The sequence below is a fragment of the Canis lupus genome, chromosome 14 (assembly GCF_011100685.1).
Source record: "Canis lupus familiaris isolate Mischka breed German Shepherd chromosome 14, alternate assembly UU_Cfam_GSD_1.0, whole genome shotgun sequence".
Lineage (NCBI taxonomy): Eukaryota > Metazoa > Chordata > Mammalia > Carnivora > Canidae > Canis > Canis lupus.
Window position 1 is genome coordinate 59,459,150 of NC_049235.1, and position 12,962 is coordinate 59,472,111.

Here is a 12,962-nt window from a genome sequence, read left to right on the forward strand (position 1 = left end):
CAAGGATCTGATGAACACTGAGCCTTTCAAAATATTACTAGATATAATCTCATTACAGACACACATTTACGTCCCCAACAAACCACCATCCTATTAGAAGGAAAATTAACAATCTTTTTTTTTTTTAACATAGTCTCTGTCAACACGTGAACCCACCAAATAAATTCAGCTTTTAAAACCAAAGATAAGTTCATTAAAATAGCCTATTTGTGGGTTTTCGTGTAAGTGCGACCAGAGAGACCATGGGTCCATATTTCATTTTCGGCTGATGATTTCCCCTGTCTACCCTGACAAAGGGACCAGCAAAATCGGAGGCTCTGGGACCTCGGTTTTAGTCCAGCCTGTCATCAACAGCACGATCCCATTCCTGTCATGTAATTCTTGGGTCCTCAGTTTACCTCATCTGCGAAAGAGGAGGACCGACAGGGGATCCAAAGCCCCACTCCGACCCCATTCAAGAGGGTCCCGCTGACCGCAACTCTCCACGAAGATGCCGGCGTCGGTGGCTGATGACAACCCCTATGTCCCGGGGCAAAGTTAGATTTAAAAGCAAGATGTACTCTGGATGAGAACCACAGAAAAATCACAGAAGGGGATCGGAGGGGCCGTCTTCACCTTGCCGTTCAACACGCAGCAGCTGTCCTAAACTCTCCGTCGTGTCTCTTAGTAGCACCGCTCTTCTCTGCATCTGGAAGCTTCGGCGACGCGTCTCACCCAGCACGTTCCCTTCTCTCTGCTGCCTCTGATCTTCTGTGGGGGCCTCGCTTCTTCAGCCCCCACGCCGCAGGGCTGTCTTGTCACCGGCCCCCAGGTACCCCCCACGCCATCTCTCCAAATCGCCTCCATCCAGCGGACGCGGTCACACTCACGGGCTCCGTGGGACCTTCCAGACACCTGCCCCTCGCGACGCTTGCCTGGTTCTGAACTGCCCCGGCTTCCCTGGGGGCCAGGGGCGGAAAGTGCAGTCACCAGCTGCTGGGTGCCGGGCCGTGGCAGGGGCTGTGCGGGCCTCCGGGAGGGACTCTGAGGCCGTGTTCCCAGCTAAACGGTGGTCCCCAGCGTGGCTGCGCGTTGGAATCACCGGGAAAGCTTTTAAAACATACCTGAGCTCCGCACCCCGTGGTTCTGACTTAATCATTAGGATCCCATGTGAGCGTGGGGGCTTTCAAAAGGTTTTGAGGTGACTCCGACGTGCTGGCTGCGGGCAGCGTTGGGGTGCGTGCGCCTCTAGAGCCCACACTCCTTGGGCACCGCACAGATACTTTTACTCACCTGTGCCTTACCTTTAGGATGTTGTAACTAATTTACGTGTTTAAATCGTAACCCTCTGACCTGACCATTAATTTTTTGAGGTTTAGCATCGTGGTTAAGAGGGTTAAACACGTTAATATGTTAAAGTGCTCAGGAAATCCCTAGCATCTGACACATGCTATGAAGCGTTATTATTATTATTTCTTTTTTACTTATTATGTCTTAACACCAGTAGCACCCACCATCTAGGAGGGCAGATAGTTCAATGATGTCTTGAGTTCAAATCCCCCTAGAGAGAACTGTTTTGTCTTCCCCAGTCCTTAATCAACCCACACTTCTTTTTTCCCTTTTGTGACCAACTAGTGACCAACAAGCTAGCTCTTTCATATTTTATCACTTCTGTTCACTGTTATTCCGCAAACACACCATTCTGACGTCCCTGAGGTCTTGAAATGCCAACACCCGTGGTCGCGGCCTGCGGGTGGGACTCGTTCCCGCTGAAGGTAACGCGGCACAGGTACTTGGGTGAGAAGCACAAAGCAGAGCCGGGGCCAGCGAGCTCTCCACCCTCGCCCCCTTGCTGACTCCGAAGGTAGGAATGTCGAGCTCGGGGATGTCGAAGAGCCAGGCCTAGTGGTCCGGGAAGTGAGCCCTTGGGCAGGCCGGAGCATGACTGCTGGAGACCTCAGAGCATTCCACGGAAGACACGACTAACCCCCGGGGCGGCGGGCCGTTCACACTCCACTCCTGAAAAGACTTCGGGGAAGAAACAAAAATCAAGAATCACTGGGTGGCCCCGGGGGGCTCAGCGGTTGAGCGTCTGCCTTGGGCCCAGGGCCTGACCCTGGGTCCCAGGATCGAGTCCTGCGTGGGGGTCCCTGCATGGAACATCTGCCTTGGGCCCAGGGCGTGACCCCGGGTCCCGGGGGATCGAGTCCCATGTCGAGCTCTCTACGTGGAGCGTCCGCCTTGGGCCCAGGGCGTGACCCTGGGTCCCGGGATGGAGGGATCAAGTCTCATGTCAGGCTCCCTGCAGGGAACCTGCCCCTCCCTCTGCCTCACTCTGTCTCTCTCTGTGTGTCTCTCAGGAGTAAATAAATAAAATCTTAAAAAAAAATCAAGAATCATTTCTGGATTTTTTTCCTCCTAAATGATCAACACGTCTTCTGACGCTGAGGCTGCCTGGCGCGTCCTGAAGCACGAGACTCCGCGGGGAAGCGGGAGACCTTAGCGCCCGAGCACGCGGGCTGCGGCGGCCTCCTGCGGGGACGCGGCCGGGGGAGGGGGCAAGGCGCAGTGCCTCGGCCTCCAGGGGACACGGTATCAGAGCTTCGGCGGCGGCCTGGGCGTGGGGTCCTGCCCCGGGGCGCCCCGCCGCTGCCTTGGCCCCTCAAGGCCTCACGTGGTTTCCAGAAACGAGCGACCGCCGCGTGGCGTCCCGTGGCCGGCCTGGGGTCAGCCCGGACCGCGTGGTGGCGGAGCCCGCCCCGTCCCCGTCCCCCGTCCCGTTCCCCGTTCCCTTCCATCCCCGTCCCCCGTCCCGTCCCCCGTCCCGTCCCCCTTCCCGTTCCCCTCCCGTCCCCCGTCCCCCGTCCCGTCCCCGTCCCCGCCACCGTCCCCGGGCCCGGCCTGCGCGTGGAGCTGAGCGACGTGTCGCTGTGTCTTCCAGGCCAGTGGATCGTGCCGTGCCTCAGCTGCTCGGACGCCCGCACCTGTGACTGGAGAGCAGTGACGTGGCAGCCGCTCGACTGCCGGCACGCCGTCCTGAGCAGGCCCGAGCTGCGGCGCTGCCTGCGAGGCCGCAAGGTGGGTGCCGGGGGGCGGGGGGGCTCGTGCTCGCCTGCGGGCGCTCCGGTGACCCCCCCCCCCGCCGCGCCGGCCGCGGGGAGCCGCCCGGGTCCTGCTCCCGAGGCGCGATTCTCCCCGGGCCGGTCTCCCGGACACGCGAGCGCGTGAGAGGCCGCCCCGGGCTGACCCGGCGCCACGCGGTTCCCTCGGCACAGTGGGCAGGAGCCGTGCCCCGTCAGCAGCGGCCCCCATCAGGTGCCACCGTCAGGTGCCGCCCGGTCAGCAGCGGCCCCATCAGCAACCGCCGGGTCAGCAGCTGCCCGTCAGGTGCCCCGCTGTCAGCAGCCGCCCCATCAGGCGCCACCCCGTCAGTTGCCGCCCCGTCAGCAGCTGCCCTGTCAGGTACCGACCCGTCAGCAGCTGCCAGTCAGGTGCCGCCTGTCAGGTGCCGCCCCGTCAGCAGTGGCCCCATCAGCAACCGCCTGGTCAGGTGCTGCTCCATCAGCAGTGGCCGGTCAGCAGCCGCCCGTCAGGTGCTGCCCTGTCAGCAGCTGCCCTGTCAGGTACCGACCCGTCAGCAGCCGCCAGTCAGGTGCCGCCCCGTCAGGTGCCGCGGGGGGGGCAGGCCTCTGTCGCTCGCTCTCCACACTCAGGGAACTGTCCCCACGTGCAAGGCCCCTCGTGCTCCGGCGTACCGGGTGTGTGGCGCCCGGACCCCCTGGCCTCTCCCCGTGGCCGGCAGGTCTCCCGTGGGCCGCGCCGGGCCGCCGCCCTTAGTGAGGCCTGGAGCTGAGCCGCAGACAGGCGGCGGCCCCTCGCCGCGGCGCTCGCCCAGGGCAGCCCGCGTCGATCCTCCGCTGGGGGAAGCTCGGCCGGACTCCTAAATGTGGGCGCGGGGCTGAGGGGCCGGGCAGGAGGGCGCACGTCCTTCCTCGTGGTGGTTTCCATCAAAACGCCCCGGTGGGCACGGCTGGGGGCCCCGCGGGTGAAGCAGCCGTTAGTCACCGCCCAAGGGGAGGAGGAGACGACGAGCCGTCACCAGTGTATTAGCTCAGTGTTCTGAGCCGAGGACGGCTTCTGCGCGAGGAGCTAAGTGGGCTGCCGACCCCTTCAGGCCGCAAGTCCATCCAGACTGTGCACGGCACGAGGACCAGCGGTGTGTCTCGACCGCTGACGCCATCTCACGGCTTAACACGACGTTCTGATACGTAACAGTCGCTCAAATAATCGTTGAGGACACGGGTAGGTTCAAATCTTGCTCACGTCTGAGGGCGAGCCCGCGAGGTAGCTCTCGGGTCTGTTTCCTACTCCAGGAAGTCAAAGCTCGGCGAGGTTGAATGATTCTCCCACGATCGCACGTGGACGCGTGGCCACTGCTCCGGCACGTTTAACACCGGCCGGGACGGCCCAACATCCACATCTAAGAGATGCGGGACCGGAAGCAATGAGAACAGTCCTGCTCTGAGAGCTAGACTTCTCTAAACTCTTCCAGAACGCTGTTCTGACCTCAGAATTTCGAGCCTTCGGGAACATTCCAAGATGTCACAGTCTATTAACCTGAAAGGCCGTAGGTGCGTGACTAACGTCCGTGGCTTTTGACATGACGCCTCATCGTGTTTCCCCGGCTCACTTTCTCCATCTGTAAAATCAAAGCAGCCTCTGAGATCGGATCCTGCGCTGCGGACGACTCAGCCCGTGGAGAGCCAAAAGCCGTCTTCCTGACGCCGCAGGCCGGTGCCGCACGCGACAGATGCTCCTTTCTCGTGGCTCGGAAGGGGGAGGAATCGGAGATCCGGAGGCCAGCGGGCTTGGGCCTTCGCAGCCTCCGCGGGCTGCCTCTGCTGTCCTCGCGAGGCGGACGGACCGCCCGGTGTCCTCTTCTCCTAAGGACACTGATCCCATCCCGGGGGCCCCACCGCGCCACCTCACCCACACCCAGTTACCTCCCAGACGTTCCACCTCCTGATACCACCCGTCCCGGGCCCGGGTTTCAACTCCTAAACGGGGCGAGGGGCACCCGCGATGCGGTCCTTGCGGATCCCCGGGCTGGTCATCAGCAGCCCCGCAGAGGGACGGTGAGACAATCCCCCCCTCCCTGTTGGAGAGAGGGCCGCAAAGTCTGCGGATACGCCGTGTGGACGCGATCCCGGCCGAGACCATCCGGCTGGCTGCGCAGCAGGGAGGGGTCCTCCTGGTCCGGGGGCACCGCGGGGACTTCAGGCTCAGAGCCCCGTTAGCGGGCCCGCGGGCCAGGCCTCCACCGACTCGGACGTGTTCACCGGGACGCTGAGGTCTTCTCCACGACAGGGAAGCGGAGCGGTGACACGGCCAGAATGGGAAAAACCCTTCCCCAGCAGGATGGAGACCGCCTGCGGGGCGGAGACTCCTTAGCGGGAAGATCCTATCCCAACCCTGGAGACTCCCCGCCAGTCTGGATTCTCAGCACAGGTTTCTGAAGGAGTACGCATTCCGAGACACTCTATATTTTATAGGGTATGTACGGAGTAGTGCCATCGCCGTAAACTCTCACACACATACGCAAACACGCCTGCACACACAGGGAATTTCTGGAAGCAACACAGCCAAGAATGATGACGTAAGTGAAAGGGAGAGGAGAGGAGTGGCGACAGGACCTGCTGCGTGTTTTGCGAGGCCCAAGGCAACATGAAAATGAACGCAGGACCCTGGATTGTCTTACTCCAGATTTCCAGGAAGGCAACAGCAGAGCAGGAAAGCCAGCACGGGACGCTCTCACTGCTCGGACCCCGGGCAGCGCCCCGGGCCACATGCCCACGAAGCCAGCTTAGGTAGCCAGGTGGGAGGAGCTTTTAAAATATCTGCATGATTTTCATTCTCGTGGGTTAGCTTTATTTAATCTAAAAATCTCTATTTTAAAAGGCTGTATAAATCAGAACTGGGGCAGAGGCAGTGGAGACGCGAAGGAGGTCCCATATTCACAATCATGTACACCACGCAGCACAGACATAATTGTGCAAACATTCACAGTTATGACTATCGAAGAGCACTTATTTTAAGAAAATTCTATTTGTGACTAGAAGTAGGCTAGCAGGACGCCTGGTGGCTCAGCGGTTGAGCCTCTGCCTTCGTCCCAGGGTGTGATCCCAGGGTCCCAGGATCGAGTCCCACATCGGGCTCCCCGCAGGGAGCCTGCTTCTCCCTCTGCCTGTGTCTCTGCCTCTCTCTGTGTGTCTCTCACGAATAAATAAAGAAAATCTTTTAAAAAAAAGTCTAGGTTTTCCCAGTACATTTATTTCTCACTTTCCATGAGAAAAATTTAAGTATCCAAAGTATCTTGAAATTCTTTCATCCTTTCATTACTAAACTAAGGCAGGTGTCACCCTACCCAGAGGGTTTCACAATCATTATTCTATTCCGAAGACAAACATATGCTAAAGCATACCAGGTGCAAAAAATAGAAAAACAAGGAACACAGATATTTTGTTTTTGTTTTTTGTTTTTTGTTTTTTTTTGATATTTTGCTTTTTAAACCCCTTATATACTGACATTTCTGGAGGGGGGGGGGGCAGGCGGACTCAGTTTCTCCTGGGTCAAACATTCAAAAGAAATGTATTATTTGAGTGACTTTGTGCAGAACCGTTCCTCACCCGCACATCAGAGCGGCGGGGCCAGGGCCAAGGTGCAGTGGGGCTGCCCCAACTCTGCATCCCCCGGTGGGACTGACTGCCAGCCCACTCCACACACCCAGGAGATGTCTGAGCCCAGCACGCTGGCCCCCCCGGCCCCACGCTCAAAGCCAAGCCCCCCGTACCTTCTCTGACTTGGGTGACGTCCCCTGCTCATTGGCTCCTCTGGCTTTTGCAGCCCTACGATCTGTTCTGGGGGCGAGCGAGCAGGACCCTCGGAGGAGCTGAGTCCCCAGGAGGATGGGGCACATGAGAGGAGTGACTGTCATGATGCCGTGGGTTCCAAAGGTGGAGAGCAGCTAGAGACGCGGGCCCTGGACCCCAAGGGTCTGGAAAGTCGCTCCAGGGTGGTGGTGATAGGCCATCTACCAAGCATGTTACTCTGAACTGGTTTAACTGAACGGGGGAAAAAAAGGGGGAGGTCTTTTCTCCCCCAAAAGAATCTACAAGGAGAGCCCTGTCCCTGACACCGTCCTTGATGTGCCGCAGACTGGGGGGAACCAAGCCGGGGTGCCGAGAGGCGCTGGAGCTTCCCGTGTGGGTTATGTGCCCGTGGAGCCACTTGGCAGGTGCAGCGACCCTCCCCACCTGAACCCTCGGTGGATGCGCAGGGTGGGGAGCCACGTGTCACTGCTTCACTGCTGCCCGAGCACGCGGGAGCGTGTGCTAGGCCCTGGTCCAGGCGAGCTTCTGCTGTTGGGGGAGGACGCGTCGATGGGGTGACTTTCCCCGAAGCGCCCGGTGTAAGCGCAGCTAGGATTCGGAGGGGCGGGTGGGACTTGGCGAGCTGGGCCTTGCAGCCCTGCGCTCCCCTGGGCGTCCCCTGGGTGCCCCCAGGGGCACGGCCCGATGGCGTGGGTGCGGCCCTCGCATGCCTCTACTGCGGGCTTCCCCGCACCGACGCAAGGCTGTGCCTGGGAATCCACGGGGCGGGGGGCAGACAGGCCGCACGAGGGGTCCGCGTTCCCAGGGGGTTGCCCTGCAGCCCCGCGGGGCCTTCCTGGGGTCGGCGTCTGCCTTCCGAGCAGTCGTGCAAGCAGGAGGCCGGCCTGGGGCCTGGAACATCTGTGCGCAAAGCACGTCCACCCCATTTCCACGTCGTCCGTGTTTGCGGGGCTCCTTTCCAGCTCCCGACGTATCCAAAGCGGAGTCATCTCCAGTCTGGGTGTAGGGTTTGTGTCGCGTGGGAGCACGACCCCCTGGAGCGCAGAGCCCGCTGCGCAGGCCTGGGCATGTCCACGCGGACACCCCGCGCCCACTTAGGAAGCTCCCGATGCAACGGCCACAAGTATACCCCGGGGCGTGACCTCGTCCTCGCAGAGCCAGATGTAGGGATAAGGTTTAGGAATGCGATCCTTGGGGGGGCGGGGCGTAGGCGCCCCTCGAGCTGTTTGTCGGCTGCAGGCGGAGCTCGGAGTTAGAGACCTGAGAGGAGCGCAGTTAGGAACGGGGAACACGGGAAGGCCATGTTCACCCAAGTACCGAACCGGAGCCCGGGACATAGGAGGCGTAAGGCGCGTCTCGGGGAAACGCTCGCAGGTCCAGGGCGTGCTGGGACCCGGCGGCTGGCCAACCTCTAGTAACGCGTCTGGCCACGTGAGTCCTGGCGTGGTCGCCCCAGGGGCTGTCGGTGGTGCTTTACTACGGGAGGGGAGGCAAGTGGCCGCGGGGGGGGGGGGGGGGGGGGGGGGGGGGGAGGGGCAAAGGGGGGTGGGGGAGGGGGAGAGGCTGGACGAGGGGCAGAGGGCCTGGGCGGAGAGGAAGAGAGGTCAGGAGGGGAGGAGGGGAGGGGAGGGGCGGGACAGAGGGGAGGGAGGAGGGGTGCAAAGGGGGAGAGGGGGGAGGTGAGGGGGAAATGGGGGAGGGGAGAGGGGCTGGACGTGGGCAGAGGGCCTGGGCTGGGCGGAGGGGAGGGGCTGGGCGGAGTGGAGGGAGGAGGGGCAAGGGGAGAGAGGGGGGAGGGGAGATGAGGAGGGGAGGGGCAAATGGGGGATGGGGGAGAGGATGGGAGAGGGGCTGGACGAGGGGCAGAGGGCCTGGGTAGAGGGGAGGGGAAGGGGGGAGGGAGGGGGGGCAAAGGGGGAGGGGGGCAGGAGGAGGGGAGGGGGAGGGGCTGGACGGGGGCAGAGGGCCTGAGCGGAGGGGAGGGGCGGGGTGGAGGGGCAAAGGGAGAGGGGGAAGGGGGAGGGGGAGGGGCACAGAGGGCGAGGGGGAGGAAGGAGGCGCGGGGCAGAGGGGAGGGGAGGGGAGGGGCGGGGAGGCGGCCCGCCCGAGGCCGGGGTCCGGTGGAACCGCAGGCCGAGCGCAGGGCTCCCCACGCAGTCAGGAGGCGCACGCCCACGGGGTGGGGTTTGCTCGTCTGTTCCGCATCTGGCCAAACCGCCCTGTTCCGCATCTGGCCAAACCGCCCGTATCAGAGCACGACTTGCCCCGAGGCGCTTACGGGAGCCCCCTCCCCGTCCCCCGTCCCCCCTCCCCCCTCCCCCCTGCAGCCAGCGGGTCACCGCGCCTGGGGACCGCGCCTGGGGAGCTGGGCCGCGGCGCCCTCTGCTCCGAGGGAGGCGCTGGGCCGGGCGGGACGCGGTCAGGCTCAGGCCCTAAAGGTCGCATCCTTCGGGCCTGGGCTCCTGCGGGCGCCGACCGACCGCCAGCCTCGCCCAGGGATGCACGTGCGCGGGCTCCTGGACCTCCCGGAGCCTCCTCGGCGGCGCCCCTTGGCCTCGACGTGCTGGCTGCCGTGGGCTGGCGTTGCCCGCGTGGCCCGCCCCGGGGCCAACCTTCTGGAAGGTTCCGGTGAGCACCTGCGGGCCGCGCCGGCCCACCTGGGCGCCTCCCGCAGAAATAGCCCTGCCCCCGGGACGGCTGGAGACCGAGCCCACGAGAGGGGAGGGGGAGGGGGAGGGGGAGGGCGAGCCCGCACGGCAAGGGCAAGCCAGCTCTCGTCCAGCCTCACGGTGAGCCAGGGGCTGCTGCCGCTGCCCTCCCCCCGCCCCTCCCCTCCCCTCCCCTCCCCCCTCCCCTCCTCCCCTGCTGTGGGGCCTCCACCTGGTTGCTCCCGATGACCCTGCAGGGAGCACGGAGCGGGGTACACCGTCTGCTGCTTAAGGATCACCACCGGGGACGCGGGGGCCCAGGGCGTGACCCCAGGTCCTGGACCGAGCCTGCCCCGCGCTCCCCGAGTGATGGGAGCCTGTTTCTCCCTCTGCCTCCGCTGCTCCCCCTGCTTGTGCGCTCTCACTCTCTCTCCATCACATAAATACATAAAAATCTTAAAAAAAAGAAAAAGTTATCACCATTGTTCGTTCCCTTCATTCATGGTAAATGAAGTGAAAGCCATTTTATTTTCTATTTCACTCAAAAATTCGCATTCTTGGATGCACTTTCACTGATGCGAGTAATAGCAATACCTTGGGCTATGGTTTGCCTCAGGGACTGATTTTTCATAGACGTCTTTTTAGGCATCCTGTGGACTATATAAATTCAACCTTTCCTAAGTTCCATACTTTTGCTAATTCACACGTGGGAAAAATCCGAATTTAGGTTCTAGTGTTTCCCACAGAAGGACAGCGTGTAGGAGAAGGCAGTGAAGGCCAGCTAGGCGTGCGTCAAACCCCTGTCTTCCCCTTCCCGGCCAGTGTAGCTTGGCGACCCCTTCCAGGCTCCCCTGCACCGCCGGGCTGCAGCAGGATGCAGGATGCAGGATGCGGGATGTGGGATGCAGGATGCCATTCTCAGTGGGGGATGCATGCCCAGCTGGCGAGGGGGCCAAAGAACAGGCCCGTAGCCCTCGCCTCCCCCCTCCCTCCACTGGACATCGATCCCACGAAGCTCTCCAGGACCCTAAGTGAAGGGGGCACAGTTTGATGCTGCGGGGGCCCCATGCACCCCGCACGTACACCTGCCTGGAACCCTTCCCCGCCCCCCAATGGTTTTCCAGAGGGAGAAACAGACCTGAGGTGTGTTTGGGCCGTCGTACTTCTTGGGGCCCTATTGGTTACCGCAGCAGCTACCCCACCTCCTACAGGGACTGCATCACATTAGGAAACGAAAAAGATGATTAAACCATTCCACGTGTTTTTAATAAGGTGACTTTTGAATAAGCCCCAAGCTTCCACAGAGCCTGGGAACATGATGTGCTTCTAGGCCCTCTGGTCCACAGAGGTGTGAAAACCAGTCGGAAAAATGTCAGCCTGCGTGAACCTGCTGCTGAGTCTCAGGAATAGGACGCGTACGAAACTCCCCAACACATCTTTGCATCCCGCCAGGAGCTGAGGGGCGGCCTCCCAGGCACAGGCAGGCACAGGCGGTTCCTCCTCTGCAGACCCCACCTCGTGGGAGGCCGGCCCCCCGCTTGCTGCAGCGACAAGTGCCATCCAACCCCCGGAAGAAAGTTGCCCCCGGAATCCGAAATAGGCCTCCCTCGATTCCAGTGATGGGTTTATTTGCCAACCCTGAAGCCATTGTTTCACAAAAGGAGAGAGAAAATTTGTTTAAGGCTGATTAGTTTGATGCGAATTTTCAAAACATTCTTGAACAAAATGGGTTTACTGTTATCGCTGCCGCTGTTGCTGCTTTTGTGGGTTTTTTTAATTATTTTTTTATTATTGTCATAAAAAGCCAGTATCGTTCATTTGAGAAAACAGAATAAACAGTTACATCTTCCCCTTCAAAATAATCCCAGCTAACTTCCCATGACCCTTTCTACACATCCATATGCTTTTCTTTCACAAAAATGCAATCGTTACTTATATGCTGACTGTAACTAGCTCTTTATAAAAGTTAACTGAAATCTTCCCCATTACAGTATATCCATATTACAATATAATTGGTAAAAGATGAAAAACTTCAAGTGTATGATCAGCCCTTAATATAAGTAATCTGGTAGACGTCCTTACTGCTTCCAATTTATTTTGCTTTTAAAACATATTGTAATAGACATCCTTAAATATTTCCTAGAAGTGGAATTCCTTAAAATTTGCCAATGTACACACACAACCTTCAGCCATCTAACACATGAGAACCGACTTCTATGCCAGGCACTCTTCTGAAATTTGGGATTCAGCGGTTGAAAAGAAAGAAGACAAAAAAACGTCTCCCTCGTGGTGCTTACACAGTCCTATGGGAGAGGGTTCATCTCCCTGAGCTCATAGGATTGCAGGGGCCTTTCGGTAGGGGGAGAAAACTAGCTATTTTGATGTTTTATGGCTGACACTGGTTATTTTTATAATTGCTTACCGGTTATTTGTATTTAATGATCACATTTTTTTTTCTATAATTCCCTTTGCCAACCAGCACCTGTGCATGCGAGTGTAAGGCAATGATACTCACTGGAGAGAGGAGGTATTTACAAATTGTACGGCCAGTTTTGGATATTTGTTATGGGAATTTAGGCCTTTTAAAGTCAACCTTTTTGAAAATTCCCCCAAATTGTATGATCTAAGATATAGAAAGATTGAACATGAGCCATGTAACCGGGAAAAAAAAAAACAAAAACAAAAACCACTCTATTTCCGGATGTTGTTTCTAAATTGTGTAAGTGCACTTAGAGCAGCTGACCTTTTGAAGTTAGAAATCTTTCAGGTAGGGATACCAATCCACCTCTTCCAAAAACCGCTTCCCCTTCAGAACAGGCCATCTTAACATCACAAGCGCATTTCTATTTTAGTTATATTCATCGTTTCTCTCTTTTGTGACTAGAAAGGCACCGGGAGAAAAAAAAAAATCTCCAGGAAATAGTCTTCCCAGAGTAGCATCCACCAGACTTGAAAAATGCTATCTGGTTGTCTGCAATTTGGCCCATGTCACGCGAATGTTGGTGGTGCGGCTTCCTCCTCCCATCCCTGCAGCTCTTGCTGGTCACGGGTCGGGGATGGAGGTGCCCTGGGTGGTTCCGAGAGTGTTGGTCCGCTCAGGGCGGCGACGTCTCCTCCAGCTCTCCGTGCAGAGCTCCAGTTCCACCAGCGGCCCTGGGAGTCCTACTGGGGATCTGCGGCAGGGCTGGCCCGGCAAGAGCTGTGACGGAGACATCCCCACCTTCTCGGACATTTCCTCCAAACAAGCTGATGACTTGCAAGTGCCCAGCAATGCACCGCAGGGCACACTGGGTGCCTTTAAAAAACGCGATGTGCCCTTCCCGTGCCTCAATGCCATCTCTCGCTGTGTGTGGAGCTGACTGTGTGCCAGGAACCAGATAGGTATTAAAATTTCACGAAGTTCTCTAATGTGGTGCTATTATTTTTCCCATTTTACACATAAGAG

The 12,962-nt window shown here is 59.1% G+C and overlaps 1 protein-coding gene across 1 annotated transcript in view; it reads left to right on the forward strand.

The window, feature by feature from the left end:
- Positions 1-12,962, forward strand: part of CPED1 (cadherin like and PC-esterase domain containing 1) — a 261,375-nt gene that overhangs the window by 222,387 nt on the left and 26,026 nt on the right. Inside the window, exon 17 of the mRNA XM_038557483.1 lies at positions 2,921-3,057. Within this exon, the coding sequence (XP_038413411.1) occupies positions 2,921-3,057 (137 nt within the window). The remainder of the gene's footprint in view (positions 1-2,920; positions 3,058-12,962) is intronic.